General features: G+C 39.8%; 1 protein-coding gene across 1 annotated transcript in view; it reads left to right on the top strand.

Moving 5' to 3' along the window:
- The window catches only part of LOC128692266 (uncharacterized), a 330098-nt gene that overhangs the window by 286378 nt on the left and 16605 nt on the right, over positions 1–27115 (top strand). The window contains exons 3-6 of the mRNA XM_070082095.1: positions 3786–4035; positions 13336–13443; positions 19220–19398; positions 19494–20003. Of these exons, the coding sequence (XP_069938196.1) occupies positions 3786–4035; positions 13336–13443; positions 19220–19398; positions 19494–20003 (1047 nt within the window). The remainder of the gene's footprint in view (positions 1–3785; positions 4036–13335; positions 13444–19219; positions 19399–19493; positions 20004–27115) is intronic.

The raw sequence follows: 27115 nt of genomic DNA, 5'->3' as shown, positions 1-27115 counted from the left end.
AAGAGCAATGCCAATGCAGATGGTCTGTGGGTCGAGCTGTGTGCCAGGGCTGGAGTTCGGAACAGCTAACAGAAAGTCCCCTGCATGAGGAGCTCTCATTGCCAGGAGGCGGGCTCTATCCTTCCCTGACACACTCTGAAGCAGTATTGAAGCTATTTTCTCCTCTATCGGGCCATCCCAGTGCGACTGTTTGTAGTTGTTGGGGGAGCAAGTCTGGTTTCAGAGCCCGTTAGATTATCCCAGATCATGGCTCCGTCAATGAACTTTTGGTCCTGGACTCCAATCTTGCCCCTAAGAAGTTCAGGGAGAATCGTTGCTACAAGCCCTCTGGATGCAATGCATGAGGACAGAAAAGCAGGGAGTGCAATCTGTGATGACTTGCGGACACCAATGCTTTCTAGTCTGACTGGAAGTGTAGCTTGGTTCCACTGCCCGTCTTCTAGAGTAAGGTTAGGTACTTTCGTAAAAATCTGCCTCAGGATACTGTCATATCCGTGCAGTATAGGGTTATCATATGAAGGTGCACATCATAGGAAATATGTCAACCTGGGCAGACTCAAGCACTTTGTGAGAAGGTACAAGGCATCGTGGGTGTCCAGATTGCCTATTCGTTATTCCATTCTCCTTAGTTCTTCCAATTTCTTCCTGAGGATTGTGTCAATGACATCGCTTCCCAGAGGTGATCCCAGCAAGACGCTATTTGTAGGAGCAATGACTGATGCTCCTGGTAGTTTGGATCTCACTGCATTTATCACTTGTTGACTGGCTGAGATGATTTCACATTTGGATGGATTCAGGATGAGACCCATTTCCTGTCCCCGTGTCATCACTTGTGTAAGATCACCTAAGATGGACTCCTTTGTACCTGCTATTGTGCCATCATCCAGGAACCAGATGTTTAGCTCTCTGGTCAGTCTGTGATTTCCCTAACTGCTATACAGAAGAGAAATGGTGCAAGAGGATTCCCTTGCTGGACACCCTCTGATGATGTGATTTCATGCTCTTCGAACAGGAGCATTGATTTCTTGCTATATCCAGCTGAAACAAAGGGGAAGAGACCAGGGAAATGTTTTTGTACCGCTGCTAATACCACGTCTCTTTTCAGGAGATTAAATGCATTCTTGAAGTTTAATTTTACCACTGCATTGTCCTCAGGCAGGTTGTTGATATACGCCCTTGTTGCACGAACCGCTGCTTCATTTAATTGAGAGACCCCAAGGCCAAGCTGGTTTGGATCATGGCTGCCTCTGCGCGAATACTTCGGACAGCAGCTTTGGAAACGAGGCGGCAAAAAGTGTTGCCTACTGAAATAGGCCCAATTCCTCCATCCTTCTTCTTAAGTGCACAAAGTGTTGCACCAAAAAAGAAAGGTTTAATTTCATCTGGAATCAGACCAGCCAAGGAATTGTTGATGAACCTTGTGATCTCTGAAAGCAGTGTCTCCGCAATCTCCTCAATAACTGGATTAACCATTTCCTTTAAATGCTGTGCCTTTATTCCAGTGTAACTCCCAGTAGAGCCAGATGGGAACGACATTATTGCGTTGTAAACATCTGAGTCTTCCACGATCAATGGTTCCACAGTGGGGACAGAGGTGTTGAAACTGTTGGTGCCCCTGATTTCCCTGGCAGGGTGCTTTCCTCTAAGTGCTTCTGCCGTGTCAGCATCCCTGGGGGCAACTGTATATTAACTGGTAATAATTCTGATTGCCCCCACTGTGTTGCACTCTTCAATTTTCTTGCTCGCCTGGACTCTGACTTTTTCACCGTCATTGGAGAGAGTGGGGGTTCAGCCTCTCCCGTTTTTGTATTGACCTGGAAGGCGAATGAGGTTATCAGTTCTAGGAAAGTCTCTTTAAGATTTAATGATCATTGAAACTGGCTTCTTTCCCCTTCTTTCCGGCACAGCTAAGCAGACATTGCCAAAAAGTAGCAAGTTGCGCCATGTCTTGATGGTTGATGGAGCATTGAGGATAGTGGAACCATCGTTTACTTTTTTAAGAGGTCTGTATGTTTCCCAGCTGTGTGTGGACGGGCTGCTTTGGGAATATGTGTGAGTGAATATGTGTGAGTGTCCTGGTACCTGTTGCTTTAATTGCTTCCAAGATATCTGATGAGATGAAGTTGGTTCAGGTGCCTGAGGTGGATCTGGATCATCACTTTCCACAGGAGGACATCATGAACAAGGGCAACTACCGTGTTTGCGGAGGAAGCCATTAGAGTTGAGACAACGAAGCTGCCGGCACTTGCCTCTCCTAGTATTGCCAGCCTTGCCATTTCCCTGGATATATATATATATATATATATATATATATATATATATATATATATATATATATATATATATATATATATATATATATATATATATATATATGTCGTGCCGAATAGGCAGAACTTGCGATCTTGGCTTAAATAGCAACGCTCATCTTGCCATATAGGACAAGTGAAAATTTGTGTATGCAATAATTTCGCCAAAATCATTCTGAACCTAACGAAAAAAATATATTTGATTGTGTTTGTTTAGTACTAAATTATTGTAAACGTATTTAAAATATATTTAGCTGGGTTAGGCTAAAATAAATTGCTCCTGTTATAATAAGGTTAGGTAAGTTTTCTAAGATTCTTTTGGTGCAAAATTAAAAATTTTTACATTAAGATTAATGAAAAAATATATCTTTAAACGTATAAGAGAAAATTTCAGAAACGACTTAATTTTAAATGAGTTCTTGCTAATTGACCAGTTTTACATATTCGGCACGACATATATATATATATATATATATATATATTGTGTGTATGTGTATGTATGTATATGTGTGTGTGTGTGTGTGTGTGTGTGTGTGTGTGTGTGTGTGTGTGCGCATCCACTGAGTTGCACGCACCTAATTATGTTTCCTGGGGTCGAGACTCAACTCTTATGCCAGAACCATTAGATTTCCTTGATAAGCATCTCGGGTTTGTGGCCTCTTTGATCTTGTCATATCTACTCGTACAGCTGTGTAATGAGTTTGTTTCCACCACTGCCTCATCCAAGTCATTCCGGTTTGCAACTTTCATGAGATAAAAGAATCACTTCCTTACATTCGCATGGCTCTTCAGCTTTCACTTGTGCCCCATTGATCTTGGCCCTCTTAATTCGAACAGTCTTGGCCTATCTATTCCTCTTACAGTGTTTTATTTCGTAATTATGCGTTCCTGGTCTTTCGACCAGGGTTGTCAGCTATAATCGTCATTTGTGATATACAGGTTTGCTTAACTCAGGTCAAAATATTAATGTCTGTACTGCACTAGAAGAAAGAAAAGGCACACTGGTCTGTCTTCTCTTTCTTCTTTCTATCCAGATACATCAAAATCTTCCCTTTGACTATGACATGAACATGTGAAAAGTTTCAACTGAATTAGGTAAAACCTTTCAAGTTCCTGCGTGGAAACTGCTCATCAACACTAAATTAAGAGATAACTGTCTAATAAAAACAAGGATAAATTACAAAATAAGAATAATTAAGCTAAATTTACTATTGTGGAAAAAAAAGAGAACTGGAAAAAAAAATTCACGCTATGTATTAATAGTTACAATATCGGGAAATCTGTTGTTTTTCATGACTCAGCTGCTACTAGACAGGAGGTTGGCTAGTGAATACAATCCAGCGCCTATATTGCTTATCGCATGCCATAAAATTTAATAAAAATATCCACCAAAGATTTGAAATTCTCATTTTGGAAGTTGGGTCCCTTATTATTAAGCTTTATGTATTATTTGATATGGATTTTTTTTAACAACAGGATGGTGGTGGCAGTGATGGCGGTGGCAGTGATGGCGGTGGCAGTGATGGCGGTGGCAGTGATGGCGGCAATGTTAACGGTAGAAGTGATGGCGGTGGCAGTGATGGCGGCAATGTTAACGGTAGAAGTGATGGCGGTGGCAGTAATAGTGGCGGCAGTGATGGCGGTGGCAGCGTGGATGACGTACTGGCGGCGCTAGTGGAGTTCTCTAGGGACCCAGAACTCTGGCACTTTGTCCACAGTGTTGTAGGTAAGTTGATCTGTCTTCCGAAGCTTAAGTGTTTTGCAAGAATAACAGCTGTATGATTCTTGGAGCGTAGACTGAGGTAGGCAGGTGAATATGGAGGCAGAAAGGTGTAGATGAAGGAAGACAGATGTAGATGAAGGTAGGAAAGGTTACCTTCTGGGAAGGAAGAGAGGAGAGTTAAGCACAGTAAACAGACCAGTGTCCACGTAGAGAGCAGAATAAAAATAAAGGAGAGTGAGAGTATAAGAAAATATTTGCAGATTCTTTCGAAATGCTGAGAGATGATCTTGAGATAGTATTTATATTGCCGATATTAGTTAAAAAATATAACTAAAACATTATAAGGGTCATTAGTAAGGTAAAATCCAGTGGAATGAATTCGCGTTCGGGTTTAAACCGAAGAAAAGTCTGGAGACAAATGTATCTCCTGGGAAATCTGAACAAAGTGATGCCCAATTGTTTCTACGAAGTCTCTGGATATCGCTGCAATGGTTGTTTAACTTCACGAGATAGAGAGACGGACAGAAGAAAAGAAATTAAAAGACTCAACTGTGAATTGCAGTCTGAGATGAGAAAAATAACCGTAAAATGTGAATTGTGAACATTTAGGACACCACATCTAGAGTGCTGTATTCATCTGTAACCTGAACTTACGAGGGTGAGGATTATGTACTCAGACTCGGTCAGTTGATGAAGATTCCTTCACATGTATGCCGGCATGTCAGAGTCGTGGCTAAAGTAAACAGTCATTACTTTTTTTAAGAGGATGGAGAGAAAGGACACTTACATTGAGTGACAAGAGGACAAGTAACAGATCCTCCTTAGGCAAACGTCGATTTCTCACATTTGACGGTTAAATTAGGTTAGGGTAGATTAGGCAGGGTTAGATTGTCGTCCATAAGCAAAATTTAATCACTTGCAACTTACATAGTCAGAAAATGTAATAATACATGAGGTAGAAACTGAGCGTCACCGTTTAATTCCAGTGTCACGGACAAACATTTGAGGTTCTTAGCCCAAATGATATACTGACGTTGATTAGGAGGATGAGCTGCGAGAGACGGGGCTCTGACTTCCCGAGAACTGATGAGATGAGCTGGGAGCTCAGATTAAGAGCAGGGGAGCTCAGAATGAGAACATGAGAACCCAGAGAGAAAGAGAGCAAAGGAGCCCTATATCAACTCGTAGCACTTATAATGCTGCACGAGAAAAAACTTAACATATTATTTCCGTAGAAATGTTAAAAACAAGGTCTTGAAACACACAAAACTATTCTTCCTGTGACAATGGTCTTCCATGGTGGAAGGGGGTATGACAAAGTCGGCTTCCCTCGCCAGAGTGAGCGTTGCTTGCGAAGACTTAAAAATGCTGCTGCCCCATGTGTGTGTCATGCATGGAGACCCCAGTGGGAAAACAGGAAGTTTGGTGTGGCCCAACCTGTATCAGTCGACTGCCCTTGCATTTCTGCTCCGTTGTCTTGTGTTGGGTTGCAGTCTTGGATGCTAGTGTATTCGATGAATATGCTAACAGTTCAAAAACTCTAATCCCAGGCTTCGCGGAGAGAAAATTTGGATGGTGACAGGCGGGTGGGGTAGCAGTTTTAAAAGCCCTCCCGGTGATTTACGGTATATGTAGTTGGAGTTTAGCATAAATGCCCTCCACCTGGGCTATTTTCTAAATGAAGTAGTTGAGACATAAACCCGAAAAAAAAAATTCTTTACGCTCCAGTCCGCTGAGGACCAACATACAGTAATACGATCGGATAATTAACCAAACGAAAATAACCTCATTTGGCCACGAAATTCCTTTCCGTGAGCTGAATAACAGGATACCATGGTGAGTAAGATACTTGTGCAGCACCTGGAGTAACTTTGCTGCATGGTGGTAATACAGTGGCATGAAAACAGACTTTTATAATGGAGTTAGTTGAAGAAGTAGATTCGAGTTATCCGTACAAATTACGTTTTACATTTCCAGCGAGTATCTGATACAGTGAGTATATCATACATTGAATATTTCATACAGTGAGTGTTTGATACAGTGAGTATTTGATACAGTATGTTATATATCTTAAGTATTTGATACGACTATTAAATTTTCATTGTATTTCATCATAAATTATGTGTGGTAAAAGAGTTGGTCTTAAGAAAAATTTCCTAATTTTTATTAACATATTAGACGAGTAGACATTTTTAAATCATGTTGATGCTGTTATTATTATTATTATTATTATTATTATTATTATTATTATTATTATTATTATTATTATTATTATTATTATTATTATTAATGTTCACAAAAATAATAATAAAAAGGTGGAGGGTAATAAGGTTTGACATGAGAAAGGGAAAGAGTAGCTCCCTTTCCTTGGATCAAGATCCGTTTCCCAGTCTTATGCCCTTAACGTTATAATGATGTACAAGGTCATCACAGCTCTAATCTGTTGGAAATAGTAAGACCATCATGGTCATTCTTGTGACTACTACTACTGTTACTACTCTTACTACGACTAATTCTACAACCACTACTACTTCCACTACTGTTACTACCAGTTCTAATTCCACTACTTCTACTACTACTATTACGACTACTACTACTACTACTACTACTACTACTACTACTACTACTACTACTACTACTACTACTTCCACTACTTTTACTTCACTACCACAACTACTATCAGTAGTCTACTTCCACTACAACTACGTCTACTTCCAATATCACTACTTCTGTTACAGCTACTTCCATTATCACTATTACTATCATTACTACTATTATCACTATTACTATCATTACTACTATTACCACTGCTTCTATTATCATACTTCTATTATCCCTATTTCTATTACAATTACATCTTCTATCCGTACCTCTATTACCACTACTACTGTCTCAACTTCTATCATCGCTACAACTATTATTGCTACAACTATCATTGCTACAACTATCATCGCTACAACTATTATCGATACAACTATCATTGCTACAACTATCATCGCTACAACTATCATCGCTACAACTATTATTGCTACAACTATCATCGCTACAACTATCATCGCTACAACTATTATCGCTACAACTATTATCGCTACAACTATCATCGCTACAACTATTATCGCTACAACTATTATCGCTACAACTATTATCGCTACAACTATTATCGCTACAACTATTATCGCTACAACTATTATCGCTACAACTATTATCGCTACAACTATTATCGCTACAACTATTATCGCTACAACTATTATCGCTACAACTATTATCGCTACAACTATTATCGCTACAACTATTATCGCTACAACTATTATCGCTACAACTATCATCGCTACAACTATCATTGCTACAACTATTATCGCTGCAACTATTATCGCTACAACTATCATCGCTACAACTATTATCGCTACAACTATTATCGCTACAACTATTATCGCTACAACTATTATCGCTACAACTATTATCGCTACAACTATTATCGCTACAACTATCATTGCTACAACTACCATCGCTACAACTATTATCGCTACAACTATTATCGCTACAACTATTATCGCTACAACTATTATCGCTACAACTATTATCGCTACAACTATCATCGCTACAACTATCATCGCTACAACTATTATCCCTACAACTATCATCGCTACAACTATTATCGCTACAATTATTATCGCTACAACTATTATCGCTACAACTATTATCGCTACAACTATTATTGCTACAACTACCATCGCTACAACTATTATCGCTACAATTATTATCGCTACAACTATTATCGCTACAACTATCATCGCTACAACTATTATCGCTACAACTATCATCGCTACAACTATTATCGCTACAATTATTATCGCTACAACTATTATCGCTACAACTATTATCGCTACAACTATTATTGCTACAACTACCATCGCTACAACTATTATCGCTACAATTATTATGGCTACAACTATTATCGCTACAACTATCATCGCTACAACTATTATCGCTACAACTATCATCGCTACAACTATTATCGCTACAATTATTATCGCTACAACTATTATCGCTACAACTATTATCGCTACAACTATTATTGCTACAACTACAATCGCTACAACTATTATCGCTACAATTATTATCGCTACAACTATTATCGCTACAACTATTATCGCTACAATTATTATCGCTACAACTATTATCGCTACAACTATTATCGCTACAACTATTATCGCTACAACTATTATCGCTATAACTACTTTTAATACTAAAATAGTAAAAATATTAGTAGAGATAATAGAAGCAGCGATAATAATAGCTTCTACCACTACTACCACTACTTCTACCACTACTACCACTACTTCTACCACTACTTCTGTTGGTGCTACTTCTACTACTACTTCTACCACTACTTCTGTTGTTGCTACTTCTACCACTACTTCTGTTGTTGCTACTTCTATTTATCACTATGTCTACTATCGCCACTTTTATCACTACTTCTGTTACTAGTACTTCTATCACTACTATTATCACTACATCTTCTATCACTACTACTAGTATTAATTCTTCTTCCATCACTACTTCTACAGTACTAACACTACTATTATTACTACTACTACTATTACTACTAGTAGTATCACTCTTTCTTCTACCACCACTTCTACCACTACTTCTACCACTACTTCTACCACTACTTCTACCACCACTTCTACCACTACTTCTACCACTACTTCTACCACTACTTCTACCACTACTTCTACCACTACTTCTACCACTACTTCTACCACTACTTCTACCACTACTTCTACCACTACTTCTACCACCACTTCTACCACTACTTCTACCACTACTTCTACCACTACTTCTACCACTACTTCTACCACTACTTCTACCACTACTTCTACCACTACTTCTACCACTACTTCTACCACTACTTCTACCACTACTTCTACCACCACTTCTACCACTACTTCTACCACTACTTCTACCACTACTTCTAACAACCACTTCTACCACTACTTCTACCACTACTTCTACCACTACTTCTAACAACCACTTCTACCACTACTTCTACCACTACTTCTACCACTACTTCTACCACTACTTCTACCACTACTTCTACCACCACTTCTACCACTACTTCTACCACTACTTCTACCACCACTTCTACCACTACTTCTACCACCACTTCTACCACTACTTCTACCACCACTTCTAACAACCACTTCTACCACTACTTCTACCACCACTTCTAACAACCACTTCTACCACCACTTCTACCACCACTTCTAACAACCACTTCTACCACCACTTCTACCACCACTTCTACCACCACTTCTAACAACCACTTCTACCACCACTTCTACCACCACTTCTACCACCACTTCTACCACCACTTCTACCACCACTTCTAACAACCACTTCTACCACCACTTCTACCACCACTTCTAACAACCACTTCTACCACCACTTCTACCACCACTTCTAACAACCACTTCTACCACTACTTCTACCACCACTTCTACCACTACTTCTACCACCACTTCTAACAACCACTTCTACCACTACTTCTACCACTACTTCTACCACTACTTCTACCACCACTTCTACCACCACTTCTACCACTACTTCTACCACTACTTCTACCACCACTTCTAACAACCACTTCTACCACTACTTCTACCACTTCTTCTATCACCACTTCTACCACTTCTACTTCTACCACTACTTCTACCACCACTTCTACCACCACTTCTACCACTACTTCTACCACCTTCTACTTCTACCACTACTTCTACCACTACTTCTACCACTATTTCTACTTTCTACCACCACTTCTACCACCTACTTCTACCACCACCACTTTCTACCACTACACTTCTACCACTACTTCTACCACTTCTTCTACCACTACTTCTACCACCACTTCTACCACCACTTCTACCATTACTTCTACCACTACTTCTACCACCACTTCTAACAACCACTTCTACCACTACTTCTACCACTACTTCTACCACTACTTCTACCACTACTTCTACCACCACTTCTACCACTACTTCTACCACCACTTCTAACAACCACTTCTACCACCACTTCTACCACTACTTCTACCACCACTTCTAACAACCACTTCTACCACTACTTCTACCACTACTTCTACCACCACTTCTACCACTACTTCTACCACTACTTCTACCACTACTTCTACCACCACTTCTACCACTACTTCTACCACTACTTCTACCACCACTTCTACCACTACTTCTACCACTACTTCTACCACCACTTCTAACAACCACTTCTACCACTACTTCTACCACTACTTCTACCACTACTTCTACCACCACTTCTAACAACCACTTCTACCACTACTTCTACCACTACTTCTACCACCACTTCTACCACTACTTCTACCACTACTTCTACCACCACTTCTAACAACCACTTCTACCACTACTTCTACCACTACTTCTACCACTTCTTCTATCACCACTTCTAACAACCACTTCTACCACTACTTCTACCACTACTTCTACCACCACTTCTACCACTACTTCTACCACTACTTCTACCACTACTTCTACCACTACTTCTACCACCATACAACCACTTCTTCCACTTCTACCACTACTTCTACCTACCACTACTTCTACCACTACTTCTACCACTACTTCTACCACTACTTCTACCACCACTTCTACCACTACTTCTACCACTACTTCTACTACTTCTACCACTACTTCTACCACTACTTCTACCACTACTTCTACCACTACTTCTACCACTACTTCTACCACTACTTCTACCACTACTTCTACCACTACTTCTACCACTACTTCTACCACTACTTCTACCACTACTTCTACCACTACTTCTACCACTACTTCTACCACTACTTCTACCACTACTTCTACCACTACTTCTACCACTACTTCTACCACTACTTCTACCACTACTTCTACTTCTACCACTTCTACCACTACTTCTACCACTACTTCTACCACTACTTCTACCACTACTTCTACCACTACTTCTACCACTACTTCTACCACTACTTCTACCACTACTTCTACCACTACTTCTACCACTACTTCTACCACTACTTCTACCACTACTTCTACCACCACTTCTACCACTACTTCTACCACTACTTCTACCACTACTTCTACCACTACTTTTACCGCTACTTCTACCACTACTTCTACCACTACTTCTACCACTACTTCTACCACCACTTCTACCACTACTTCTACCACTACTTCTACCACTACTTCTACCACTACTTCTACCACTACTTCTACCACTACTTCTACTACTTCTACCACTACTTCTACCACCACTTCTACCGCTACTTCTACCACCACTTCTACCACTACTTCTACCACTACTTCTACCACTTCTACTTCTACCACTACTTCTACCACTACTTCTACCACTACTTCTACCACTACTACTCTACCACTACTTCTACTTCTACCACTACTTCTACCACTACTTCTACCACTTCTACTTCTACCACTACTACTACCACTACTTCTACCACTTCTACCACTTCTACCACTACTCTACCACTACTTCTACCACTACTTCTACCACTACTTCTACCACCACTTCTACCACTACTTCTACCACTACTTCTACCACTACTTCTACCACTTCTACCACTCTACCACCACTACTTCTACCACTACTTCTACCACTTCTACCACTACTTCTACCACTACTTCTACCACCACTTCTACCACTTTCTACCACTACCACTACTTCTACCACTACTTCTACCACCACTTCTACCACTACTTCTACCACTACTTCTACCACTACTTCTACCACTACTTCTACCACTACTTCTACACTACTTCTACCACTACTTCTACCACTACTTCTACCACTACTTCTACCACCACTTCTACCACTACTTCTACCACTACTTCTACCACTACTTCTACTACTTCTACCACTACTTCTACCGCTACTTCTACCACTACTTCTACCACTACTTCTACCACTACTTTTACCGCTACTTCTACCACTACTTCTACCACTACTTCTACCACTACTTCTACCACCACTTCTACCACTACTACTTCTACCACCACTTCTACCACTACTTCTACCACTACTTCTACCACTACTTCTACCACTACTTCTACCACCACTTCTACCACTACTTCTACCACTACTTCTACCACTACTTCTACCACTACTTCTACCACTACTTCTACCACTACTTCTACCACCACTTCTACCACCACTTCTACCACTACTTCTACCACTACTTCTACCACCACTTCTACCACTACTTCTACCACTACTTCTACCACTACTTCTACCACTACTTCTACCACTACTTCTACCACTACTTCTACCACTACTTCTACCACCACTTCTACCACTACTTCTACCACCACTTCTACCACTACTTCTACCACTACTTCTACCACTACTTCTACCACCACTTCTACCACTACTTCTACCACCACTTCTACCACTACTTCTACCACTACTTCTACCACTACTTCTACCACCACTTCTACCACTACTTCTACCACTACTTCTACCACCACTTCTACCACTACTTCTACCACTACTTCTACCACTACTTCTACCACTACTTCTACCACCACTTCTACCACTACTACTACCACTACTTCTACCACTACTTCTACCACCACTTCTACCACTACTTCTACCACTACTTCTACCACTACTTCTACCACCACTTCTACCACTACTTCTACCACTACTACTACCACTACTTCTACCACTACTTCTACCACTACTTCTACCACTACTTCTACCACCACTTCTACCACCACTTCCACCACTACTTCTACCACTACTTCTACCACTACTACTACCACTACTTCTACCACTACTTCTACCACTACTTCTACCACTACTTCTACCACCACTTCTACCACCACTTCCACCACTACTTCTACCACCACTTCCACCACTACTTCTACCACTACTTCCACCACTACTTCTACCACTACTTCTACCACTACTTCTACCACCACTTCTACCACCACTTCCACCACTACTTCTACCACTACTTCTACCACTACTTCTACCACTACTTCTACCACTACTTCTACCACTACTACTACAATCCCCCTATAGCTTTAAATCCATACACCCTTTTACTATTACATAATAAATATGTAATGAACAAGTTTGTTCATACGAACCTGTTCAGTGTCTTTTTGTGACTATGATTGGAGGATTTTGTCACATAATTCATAAGTGATTGCGATACGGAATATTTTTTTTTTTTTTCAAAATACAAAATTTGTGATGGTGCTGTAATGTTTACAGATGAGTTGGACTACAGTCACCGGGCCTCGAGTCTCTCACCCGGTCACCGGCGTCGACCCGCTCTCCGACTCACCCGCTCCCACGGCCGATGGTGGAGAACAGCTCCTGGTCTGTACTGTAACATTCTAGGTCCTTGTATTCTTCCCTCAGATCTGTACTCCACTTTCTCTCTGTGTACTTCTCTATCTTTTATTCTCCTATTTTTCTGCACTTATTTCATCTTTCTTCTCTTCGTTAATTCCTCTGCCTCTTCTTTATCATGTGCCGTCCTGCTCTTATTCATTATGTCTCCTTTTACTCTTTGTTTCTCTCACCTCTGTACTCCTCTTACTCTTTATTTGTATGTTTTTCTTCATATTTCTCTTGTATTCCTTCCTTCTCTTTTTCTTTGTATACTTCTCTCTTTTTTTTTCAGTTTATCTTGACCTACCTTCACATTCGTCTTCTCTCCTATTCTACATCTCATCCTCTTCTTAATTCTCATTTTTCATTTTCTTTCTTTCCCATCCAATACAATTTTTTTTCAGCCTTTGTCTTAGTTTTGAATTTTGGATTTTCATCCATTTTCTTCATCAGGTTCCCTTTTTTTCACTAATTCTTTCCAGTTTCTAAGGCAAGTTTAATTATGTTTCCATTATTATTACAGTTTAAGTTAACACAAGTTCACTTGGATATCATTGTGGGCAGATTTTAATCCTCAGGAAAAAGACCTCTTATGATGGTCTGAGTCATAGAGTGAGACCTCTTATGATGGTCTTAGTCATAGAGTGAGACCTCTTATGATGGTCTTAGTCATAGAGTGAGACCTCTTATGATGGTCTTAGTCATAGAGTGAGACCTCTTATGATGGTCTTAGTCATAGAGTGAGACCTCTTATGATGGTCTTAGTCATAGAGTGAGACCTCTTATGATGGTCTTAGTCATAGAGTGAGACCTCTTATGATGGTCTTAGTCATAGAGTGAGACCTCTTATGATGGTCTTAGTCAGAGTGATCCGCTTATTGTAGCTTTTACTGCAAGACATGTCGCGTTGAGGACAAGTATCAAGGCGGAAAAACACAGGTTGTTGATCAAAATTTATTGGCAGAACATTTCACGTCTATGTAAAACTTTATCAATCATATCTTGAAAAATAAAACTCTACACGGAGTGAAATGCTGTCCCAATGAAATACTGATCATCAAGTTTTTAGTCTTTGTAGGAGCTTTTGATATAATGACAGAGGCCTTCCGCTGGCTTACCGCTCCACCCAGTAAAAATAAATGAATATCACGTCAAGAGATGTGATGGTAAGTCCTACACCAGAGTTAAGAAAAAGATAGATCGCCAGACAGCCTCATTAGATTCCTTCACAATTTTCATCCTGAAGATAATGCAATGTGCATACAACAATGTGCATACAACAATGTGCATACAACAATGTGCATACAACAATGTGCATACAACAATGTGCATACAACAATGTGCATACAACAATGTGCATACAACAATGTGCATACAACAATGTGCATACAACAATGTGCATACAACAATGTGCATACAACAATGTGCATACAACAATGTGCATACAACAATGTGCATACAACAATGTGCATACAACAATGTGCATACAACAATGTGCATACAACAATGTGCATACAACAATGTGCATACAACAATGTGCATACAACAATGTGCATACAACAATGTGCATACAACAATGTGCATACAACAATGTGCATACAACAATGCAGAGTTCATACATAAGATATAAAGTAAATTCTAATGGAACATTAACATTATCCTAATTTGCAATAAGTAATTGCCAGTCACTGAGACTGGGCTGTGATTGTTAGGTGCATATTGTTGGTTTGTGATTGTTATGACGTATATTGATAGTCTTTGATGGTTTAAATGCATATTGCGGCTCTCTGATTATTTTAACTTATATTGCCGGTTTGTAGTTATTGTTATGTATATTACTGGTTTCTGTTATGTATATGGCTGGTTTCTAGTTTCTTTTTATGTATATTGTTTGTTTATAATAGTTATAATGCATATTTTTGTAATGTTACCATAGATCTTCGATTGTTTTAATCAATATTGTTGGTCAGTGATTCATACGATTAATGTTGTTGGTCTTTTTGTTATAATATTTATAAGTGGTCTCTTACTGTTTCCACCTGGGGTGGAAGGTACGCGAGTGTTTATAGTCAGGTTCAGAATGCTGAGTCAGGTGGAGAATGTTGCATCTGATGATCTACCGAGTGAACAACACCGTAATTCACACAACCATTTAATAAACAACAGAAACTCAAGACTTATCGCCAGAGAAGACAACACTCAATACCGAAGAATCCTGGAATCATCACTTATCTCTATATCCAACAACTTCAACCAGAATAATGGCTTCTATAACATAGCTGAACCACTTGTCAAGAAACTTCTTCATCGCTATCCCACATAAGAACATAGGAATGGAAGAACACTTCAGAAGGTCTACTCACAAACTTATCCAATCTCCCTTCCAAGCTACCCAAGATTTTAGACTCTGTAACCCCACTCGGTACATCATCAGATGCAGCATTCTCTACCTGACCTCAACATTCTGAACCTGACTATAAATACTCGCGTACCTTCCACCCCAGGTAGATCTGTTTGTGACTTAAAAAAGCTCACTGTGTGGGCGAAACGTTGTCAATAAAGGATCACATTATACTACATATGTGTTTATATTTCCATTGTGTGGGTATTTTATACCATTTATTTCCATCCAAAGAAATTCATTTTAATAATTTTTTATTCGCAGTACAAATTCTAAATATAACTGAAAGATTAGTGAAATCAAACTGGGATACAGTAATTGCGCGTTGCATATACCTCTATTAAAAACTGAAATTCATCTCTACATCAAAGGCATCGTGATGCAATTTATAACTGTTGTGATTGAAAACCCCAGCAACAGCTGACGTAATGTAAAGAACTAAAGGAAGAAATATTTCATGTGACTGCTCCAGCCTGACCTTGAGGTTAAATATAGTTTTATAAAGCTTTCGAAAAATTTAAAGTCACAATTCAGTGACTGGAGCAGTTCATAACTGACCCTCGGTTTAGATAACATTTCGGTCCACTCCAGAACATTATTAAATCGGACCGAGAAGTAGTCTAAATTTTTCCTCTCTGATGAGTGAGTTAGCTGTGATTTAAGTTGCTATATATGTGTAGTTTACTGTTTACTGTACATAATCATATAGAATTTTCTTGAAGAGTTGCCAGGTAACTCAAACTTGTCAAGTCTGAACATAAACCAACTTTAGTCTCTCTACAACTCTTAAATACTTACACATGTTTATTCACAGGTGTTTCAAACTCATACAGAGCTTTGATTCTCAAGTTTCACTTGATATAATAAATTAGTTTAGGATATTTATGTCTATGGTAAAATGAGACAGTATATTTAAATGCTCTCATAAAAGATTATTAGTCTTCTCAAATGAAGTAAAATCTTAAACTTTTATTTGAATAAGATTAAGAGCATTATTATTATTATTATTATTATTATTATTATTATTATTATTATTATTATTATTATTATTATTATTATAAAAATAATAGTAATAATTATTATTATACGTGGGCGTACGTGAAGACTGATGATATGAGACCATTTACGAGATGACTGGAAATTACAACAATACAGTAAATTTACTTAGTGCCTTTTCTTGGTCGCCTTTTACAAGACATTAAAAACGATAAAATGTCCCAAAATGTCGAAATAGAAATGTTTTTTTTTCTTATTTCTAGTAAATGATAACAATTAGTTTTAAAAAATATATAATAACTCTATCGGTAATTATTTTTATCACAGTGGCCGATTCCCACCAAGGCAGGGTGGCCCGAAAAAGAAAAACTTTCACCATCATTCACTCCATCACTGTCTTGCCAGAAGGGTGCTTTACACTACAGTTTTTAAACTGCAACATTAACACCCCTCCTTCAGAGTGCAGGCACTGTACTTCCCATCTCCAGGACTCAAGTCCGGCCTGCCGGTTTCCCTGAACCCCTTCATAAATGTTACTTTGCTCACACTCCAACAGCACGTCAAGTATTAAAAACCATTTGTCTCCATTCACTCCTATCAAACACGCTCACGCATGCCTGCTGGAAGTCCAAGCCCCTCGCACACAAAACCTCCTTTACCCCCTCCCTCCAACCTTTCCTAGGCCGACCCGTACCCCGCCTTCCTTCCACTACAGACTGATACACTCTTGAAGTCACTCTGTTTCGCTCCATTCTCTCTACATGTCCGAACCACCTCAACAACCCTTCCTCAGCCCTCTGGACAACAGTTTTGGTAATCCCGCATCTCCTCCTAACTTCCAAACTACGAATTCTCTGCATTATATTCACACCACACATCTTGCCATATAGGACAAGCGAAAATTTGTGTATGCAATAATTTCGCCAAAATCATTCTGAACCTAACGAAAAAAATATACATGTATTTCATTGTGTTTCTTTATTATTAAATTATTGTAAACTTATATAAAATATATTTAGTTGAGTTAGGCTAAAATAAATTGTTGTTATTATAATAATGTTAGGTAAGTTTTCTAAGATTCTTTTGGTCCAAAATTATAAATTTTTACATCAATATTAATGAAAAAAATATATCTTTAAACGTATAATCGATGGCACTGGACCCAAGAGGAGCACCAAGGAGAGTGCTATTGGCTGGATCAATGGCTCGTGCTCCTGGTAAAACAGCGCTGATATTCTGGATCATCTGTTGATTGGTAGAAACTATTTCACATTTGGTGGGGTTTAAAGAAAGGCCCAGGCTTTCTCCCGAGAAAATTTTAGAAAAAAATTATTTTTAAATGAGTTCTTGCTAATTGACCAGTTTTACATATTCGGCACGACATATATATATGGGGGGAGGGCGAAGACTTAACTACAAAAATTTATATACACAAAGAGGAGTATGTATGTATGAAAGTGTATACACAGTGTTTTCTTAATTGCTGGCGAGCTTTCTACCTGCAGTCCTAATAATCCTCCCATAGTTGATAGGCTTTAATTAACCAATCATAACTGCGTAAGATATACACACACACACACACAAATGTACATCTTTCATTGTATCAATAGCATCGCTGCGACTAGCCGAGGATTCGACCCAATGTCGTTTTGGCCTGCCTCATGGTGAGCGAAAATCACACATGACACTCTGACCCACAAGACCACGCAATCCTACAAAGAATCAAGCACCCAGAAGAGCTAGGTGTTTTACCATGATCCGAGTACATACAGCGGTGTGGGTGCCTCTGAGCTACTTTCATTCTAATGCTCGTTTGGTATATATGCTGAGAGCTTAATTTAATCCTTATTTTAGGGACTAAGGTGTTCTGATTCAGAGTGAACAGAATACTTGTACCATTTATGACTTTTTGCGTAATAGGTTAACTTTAAACTCCGTTAACCATTATTATTATTATTATTATAATCAAGGGGAAGCGCTAAACCCGTAGGATTGTACAGCGCCTGTCGGGGGATGTGGAAGGTATTTAGGCTTAATTCAGGGAACTGGAGCACAGATCCAATTCCCTAGATCTAGAGTCTCTCACCAACGTCAAGAAACCTTCCTTGAAGAGACTCAGTTAACCATCTAACCATTTAACTAGTATTTTTATTTAATAGTATTCTAGATATAATTTAATTTAGCTTCATAGTAAGCACCGCCAGACTCGCAAGAAAAACATTTTAGATGTTAATAAGGGAATGCACACATTGATTTGCCCATTTAAAACTTCAATATTTTTTCTGGAGGGAGGAAATTTATTGTTTACATTTTATATATAATTATTGATTTAATTAGTATTTTGAACTAATTTATCTTTTTCAGATAATCAAAACAATACATACAAGAAATGGATAAATGGAAGTGAGTCGGCAAAAAGTGATCGTGTTGACGACACAGGCGGCGGCACTGAGGAGGATATTGTTGGTGACATAACGAACCCTCCGCTGCCCCTGGTGTCCCCACCCCACCAACAACCCTCCCAGATGCCCTCTAACGAGCAGGTAAATATAAATACTAATATAGTCTGGCAGACAATAATGAATGGCCTTATAGCCTTATGAAGTTCTACACCGAGGGTTTGTCTTTTCTCCGCCAGGAAAACCTGGTAGAGAGGAAGCAGCAGTCAGAGAATTTTAACAGATCTTCGGTTGGCTCAGTATTAAGCCATCGTGATAATAACAGCCTGAGAAACTCTTCCACACGACTTCCTCACTTCATCTTCCACAAGGTTTACGTTGACACAACATACAACCAACATTCAAGACAGCCGTACCACCGCCCTGTGCTAGCAGTTATGGCTGTTAGCAATGAGAGAAACCCCGCAACGGCTGTTACCCAAGACAAGGGAAATGAGCTCCAAGACGCAATGGATATTATAACATATCATGTAACTAGTGATGGTATGAAAGAACTTCCAGATAAATCTAGTAAATTCACGGTGACTCGAAAAAATTTATCAGAAATCTCCAGCGAAGACCTGAATGCTGATTATACATCTGGGCAGACTACTCCAACTGATGCCAGAGAGTTCTGGAGAAAAATGTCACCTAGGAATCACAAACATAATCAATTTGCACACAAGGCAAGAAAGCTACACACTTTTAAGGTATGTTAACTTTACTTGTAAGAAATTAATTAGTCTCAAAATTTCACAAAATTTTAAATAAAGGATCATTAATCTTAAGAAATGTAAAAAAATAGAAAAAGTCTGACACTCAATTTATATAAAAAATATCATAATTATTGAACTGTTATTTGTTGAATAAACAAAATAATTCATAAAATTACTCAGTGTCTTTAACATAAAGAAATATTCAAAAATATATTTTTCCTGGCAATTTTTCTGTTTTCAATTTTTCAAATATTCTTCGAAAATATAAATATTTATTAAAATTTTAAACTATATTTGAAGTATTTCTAAAAAATTTCCATATATATATATATATATATATATATATATCGTGCCGAATAGGTAAAATTGGTCAATTAGCAAGAATTCGTTTAAAATTAAGCCCTATCTAAAAATTTCTTTTATACATTTAAAGATATATACTTTTATTTATGTAATGCAAAAATAATAGTTTTGTATCAAAATAACCTTAGAAAACTTACCTAACATTATCATAACAAGCGCAATTTAATTTAGCCTAATTCAACCAGATATATTTTAGATAAGTTTACAGAAGTTTAATAATAAACAAGCACAATGAAATATATTTTTTTACGTTAGGGCCAGAATGATTTTTTTTTCGAAATTATTGCATACCCAAATTTTCGCTTGCCTTATTCGGCAACAAGAGCGTTGCCATTTAATCTAAAATCGCAAATTTTACCGATTCGACAACACACACACACACACACACACACACACACACACACACACACACACACACACACACACACACACACACACACACACACACACACACACACATATATATATATATATATTGGTGCCCTGGGGTATGGGGAAACATCGTCTGGCTCCAGTTGGACGCCCATACTTATCTTGGGTCTAGCTCCATGGTGAAATACTGTGGACTCTGATACAGAGTTTGCAGGTTCGAGTCCTGCTGTGGACTTAGAGACAATGTTTGTTACATATACATATATATATATATATATATATATATATATATATATATATATATATATATATATATATATATATATATATATATATATTTATATATTTTATGCAAAACAATCGCAAACAGATGATCTTAACAATGCAGAACAAGGCACAAGATCCTTTCACTCTCTGCGCGTCGTCAGAAGCAATGCAGTGTTGCAAGGCTAGCAACAGATAGCAAAGATAGTAGCTAGTTACGGTATAATGAATGGTGGTAGTCAACCCGAAACCGCATTTCAGTCGACATCAACTAATCAAGCAGTAAACACTCCTAAATGGTAGTAGTAAGTCTATTTAGACCCAACATACGTGTGCGGTTACACTGGTTTATGCAATATACATAGTAACATATATGCGAGTTTTCTATGATAATATGTATGTGAATTTCCTAGTTTGGTACTAATCTCTCTAGGATTTTCCAAGAGTATATTATCATGTATCTCTCTTGCCTGCGTTCCAGGGAATACAAATCAAGGGACTTCAACCGTTTCCAGCAATTTAGGTGCCTTATCGTACTTATGTGTGCCTTCAAGAGGGCAGTTAGGTTACAGCAGTATTCCAGCCTAGAGAGAACAAGCGATTTGATGAGAATCAATGGGCTTGGTGTCCCTAGTTTTGAAGGTTCTTATTATCAATCATATCATTTTTCTAACAGATGCAATAGATACATTGTTGTGATCTTTAAAGGCGAGATCCTCTGACATTGTCACTCCCAGGTCCTTCACATTACTTTTTCACTCTATTCTATGGTTCGAATTTGTTGTATGCCCTGATACAGTTTAATTTCCTCAAGTTTTCCACATATAAGTAGTTGGAATTTTGAGTGGCCCATTTGAAGATTTGGTTGATGTCCGCTTGGGGTCTTGCGGTGTCTTCGATGGAGGACACTGTCATGGCAATTCGGGTGTCATCCGCAAAGGAAGACACGGAGCTATGGCTTACATCTATGTGTATGTCAGATATGAAGGTGAGGAATAGGATGGGAGCGAGTACTTTGCCTTTTGGAGCAGAGCTTTTCACCGTAGTTGCGGTTGGTGATCTTGATTCCTAGAACACTTTCAAAGATTTTTATAATATGGGATGTTAGTGCTATCGGTCTGTAGTTCTTTGCAATTGCTTTACTGCCACCTTTGTAGAGTGGGGCTTTGTTGTTTTTAGTGAGTGTGGGATGACCTTTGTGTCCATGCTCCCTCTCCAAAGAATGCTGAAGGCACGTGACAGGGGTTTCTTGAAGTTCTTGATGAACACGGAGTTCCAGGAGACGTGGCCTGGGGCAGAGTGCCTGGGCATGTCATTTATTGCCTTTTCAAAGTCTTGTGGTGTTAGGATAATATCAGAGATTTTTGAGATGACCAAATTGTGTCTCGTTCATAAAGAATTCATTTAGACTGTCGACTCTTAGTCTGGGTAATGGTTCGCTGAACACTGAGTTATATTGGAACTTAAGCATTTCACTCATTTCTTTGCTGTCATCTGTGTATGTCCCATCTCGCCTAAGCAGGGGCCCAATACTATATGTTGTTTTTCCCTTAAATTTGGCATAAGAGAATAAGTATTTTGTTTTTGTTTTTTTCAATTTCTTTTACGACTTTTAGTTCTTCATTAGATTCTGGTCTCCCTGTAAGATTCCTTCAGCTTATGTTCGACATTTCCTATTTCACTGACTAGTGTCTCTCATCGTATTTCAGATATTTTGTCCGCTCTCGGTAGCTATATCATTCTTCGCCTTCGTCTGTATAGGGAGAATCTCTCTCAAGTTTACATCTTCTCTTTCTCTTTCTGAATTGAATGTGCCTTGAGCAGACCTCAAGAACCACAGAGTTAATTTTTTCTAGGCAAAGATTCGGATCCGTGTTGTTTAGGATATATTCCCAGCGTGTTTCATTTAGGACATGGTTGACTTGTTCCCACTATATGTTTTTATTACTGAAGTTGAATTTTGTGAAGTCACTCTCATGACTGATCACATTTTTCTGGTCAGGAGCCCAGTGTATTTATGTATGTACTTCTGTTACGTTGTGATCTGAGTGTATTGTCTTTGATACGGTTATATTACTTATCAGATCGTCGTTGTTAGAGTGAAGATGAGGTCCAGCATATTTTCTAGTCTTGTAAGCTCTAATATTTGCTGGTTTAAGGTGAATTTGGTGCAGAGATTTAGTAACTCGTGTGTGTGTGTGAATTTTCTTCTGAGCTGCCTCCTGGCGTGATCTCTGCTAAAATATTATTTCTATACTTCTCCACTTTTAGTATCTCAAGTTGATATCTCCTAGTAGCAAGATTTTTCGGGTAGGAGTTGGGAGATTTTCCAGGCAGTGGTCAATTTTCAAAATCTATTCCTGGAATTGCTGGGAAGTTGCATCCAGAGGCTTGTATACAACCGTAGTGACAAGGTTTCGGTTTTCAGTCGTTACTGCCAATACTTCAACCACATCATTTGAGGTGTTTAGTAGTTCTGAGCAAATAAGCGACTCTGTGACATACAAGCCAATACCCCTTTGTTGTCTGTTTAATCTGTCGCATCTGAATAGGTTATAACCTGGGATCCATATTTCGTTGTCAAAATAATTCTGTGGGTCTCTGTGAAAGCTGCAGACATTGCATTTGACTCCATGAGCAATCCCTTGATGTAAGGAATTTTGTTGTTTGTTGATGGTTTTAGACCCTGTATGTTTGCAAAGACAAATGTCGTTATATTGATGGAATTTAGAGGGGTTTTACTTGCTGGCTCTAATATCTGTTGTTCTGGAGTAGAAGCCAATGACTGTGCCTCTGCTCCAGAAGTGTTTTCAGTTGGAGTAAGATTTCTGTCATTTCTTGCTAGTCTATTTTCCATCTTGGCATTAAAGAACCTCCTTCTCTGGAGAGGTTATGGCTCCCCTTTTGTTTCCCATAGTCTGGCTGGTCTGTCTTCTTTTCCCCTGTAGATGATGTGACTGGCAGTATACGTTGTAGCATTTTCTTTCATGGAGTGACGAGTGACACATTTCGGGGTGAAATTACAGGAAGGGGAGTTGCACCCTCCTGTTGTCATATGGGTGTGGCATTTTTTGGGATGGTAAAAGGTGCATGCCCCACCTGCTATACCAGATATACCATGCCTGCAGATACCCAAGGCATAGAATCTGCATAGATAGAAATTTTGTTTGCTAGGATTTCTTCAGGCTGTGTTCGCTGCTGGTGATTTTTTTTCTGTCTCCCATCTACCTACGACCCCTGTATGGACATCAGTGCTTCCATTTCCTCGAAGCTCCATCGGCTTTTATGAGCAGTGCAACCCCACCTCCCCCTCTGCTCCTATCTTTCCTCAGGATCTGATATCCTGGTGGAAAGACTGCGTCTGTTATTGTTTCAGTGAGATGGTGGTCATTTACAACACTTTACAACTCTACTAACTAGCTTTCTTCTAAGTTTCTTCAACAGTTCTCCTGGGTAGGCTGTGGATAGGCTTACTGGAGAACTGTCTACGATGTCCAGGTTCCGGGACCCCCATGAGGCTCCAGGTTTTCCCACTTCTCATCATGGTCCTGCAGTTCTGTGGTGGGTTATACATCACAGCAATGACTACTTTATGTTCCCCAAATTGGATTGTGCCTGCTATGTAGTCCCTTTCTCCAATCTCGTCCATGCCCTCCATTTCCTCGAAGCTCCATCGGCTTTTATGAGCAGTGCAACCCCACCTCCCCCTCTGCTTATCATGATATCCATTCCAGTCGTATTACGATGTCCATTTCACTGCTATTCCTCGTATCTGCTTTTGTGTATCACACCTTCAGCTTTTTGTCTATCTTGGTGGACCTGGGAGAATTTTGGGGTTGGGGGAGCAGGGGCCCTGAGGGGGGCTATGGGGGTTTGTGGTGTGGGTGGGATTTGTGATAGGGGGTGAGGGCAGAGTGCCCGTAGGGAGCTGCTGTGGCAGTGGGGTTTGTGATGTGGGGGGTGGGGGCAGGGGGAAAAGTGTGTGGGTTTTGGCTGAGATTGTTCAGCTGCTTTGGGGGTGTCACAGTGTGGGTGGGGTTTGTGGTGGGGGGTGGGGGCAGAGTGCCCAAAGGGGGCTGCTGTAGAGGTGGGGCTTGTGGTGGGGTGGGAGCAGAGGGAATAGTGTGCGGGTTTTGGTTGAGGTTATTCAGTTGCTTCGGGGTTGTTGTGGTTGGAGTCCTTCTGTGGGGGGTCTTTGTAAGGTGTATTTGTCCTTCCACCTGAGTCTGGGTTCTGCTCGTCTTCATCTATGCCTCCCATTCTTCCTTTCGTCTTTGTACCCTCTCTCTCAGTTTCGTCCTTTCCTCCTGTGTTCTGTCACGATCGAGGTACATGCTCCGGTACTATGAATTGTCCCTCAATCCGGTACTCTGAATTGTCCCTCAGTCGTTCTTTCTCCTGCAGGACCCTGTGTGTGTGTGGATGGAAATCTTTACCTCAAGATATTTCATACGCTTTGTGCATCGTCATGAGGGAAAAAATTCTCTCTGATGCAAGGCAGAAACGTAAAGCGTCAGGCCCATGTCACAGTCTTGGGTGTGGGTACCGTCCACTCCCGAGCCTCGGCATGAACCAGATACATGCTTTATGTCAAGTAAGGCAACAGCGGCACTTCCCCGCTCCATGGGATATTCCCCATTCCGAACTACCATCCCTCTATTTGCCCCCAAAATACTTCTTAAATCACAGCCTAAGCTTCGCTTGAAGCCAAACAGGATGCCTTAAGCTGTAGTGATAACTTACACAGAACACTCTTTCACAAATTATTCATGTTGATGGTTCTGTTCACCAATCCACTTCTGCAGCTGTTAGCGCTGCTGTTGTCATACAGAGTGATGGCTCTCATAAAGAAATTGGAGCACGCATCAGTAACTGGGCCTCTACCCTTCAAACAGAACTGTTTGCCATACTTCTTGCACTCTAATGCTTCCTTATATCTAAGATGGACACTTTAATTGTAACTGACTCTCTATCATCTGTAAATGCTCTCAACTAGTTTAGAATAAATCGTGGCATGCTTGTGTCAGAAGACAGACACAGGTAAGGTAGGATTTTGGACAGTGGAGTCAGAGTGCACCTTCTGTGGATTACATCTCACATTGGTCTTCAGATGCATGATAGAACTGGTGAAATGGCTAAGCTGTATGCTTTCAAAGAGGGAGTAGATTACAGTGTTGGCTTGTCAGTCAGTTTGAGAACAATAATACGAAAAGAACTTCAACTGAACTAGTGACTTTCAACTGAACTATTGACTTAAGACTGAGGTCAGTGGTCAGTCGTCACGTGAGGTCACAGACCCTGAGCTGCTTTGGGGATTAGCGTGGACGGTTACAAAGCATGGCTTGCTTCTGCGGTGTTTTAAAAATTGAGGTTGGAGAGTTGAAGGAGGAGGTCTTGCTTCTCCAGGAGGAGATTAGGAGGCTGAAGGTCCACCTCAATGGGTCTGGGAAAGAGTGTGAGGTGGCTGGAGTTGTGGGGAATGAGGCTTCTAGCAGTGAGGTGCAGTCTGTCTCTCGCTGTGAGGAGGCTGTAGTGGGGGAGGTAGCAACGGCTACCAGCAGTGAGGTGCAGCCCAGCACCTGCTACAAGTGGCGAGTGGTTCACAGTAATGGGAGGTGCATCAGAGTAAGGAAAGGTAAGAGTGAAGATCTGAAGGTAGGAAATCGCTTCTCTGTTCTTCAGGATGAATGTACTTCAGTGGCCAGTGAAGGTAAGGGTACTACTGCCCCTGCTAATGGAGGTAAGCGCATTCTTGTGGTTGGTGACTCTCAGGTAAGATATATTGACCGTGCTTTTTGTAATAGGAATAAGAAGATGAGAGATAGAGTGTGCTTCCCTGGAGCTGGTGTTGGGGACATTGTCAACAGGCTGGATAATATCATGTCAGGTAATGGGAACAAGCCCATTATCTGTCTCAGTGCTGGTGGAAATGATATTGGGAAGGGTAGGAGAGAAGAGCTGCTAGATAAGTACAGGTCAGCTATAGATTTCATTAAGTCTAAGGAAGGGATCCCAATCATATGTAGCATCTTGCCTAGAAGGGGAGTAGGAAATGAATGGTTGTCTAGGGCAATTGGTGTAAATTGCTGGCTAGACAGATACTGCAA

The sequence above is a fragment of the Cherax quadricarinatus genome, chromosome 6, assembly GCF_038502225.1.
Source record: "Cherax quadricarinatus isolate ZL_2023a chromosome 6, ASM3850222v1, whole genome shotgun sequence".
Lineage (NCBI taxonomy): Eukaryota > Metazoa > Arthropoda > Malacostraca > Decapoda > Parastacidae > Cherax > Cherax quadricarinatus.
The sequence above is the reverse complement of the archived record's forward strand: the minus strand, read 5'-3'. Positions and strand labels throughout refer to the sequence as shown.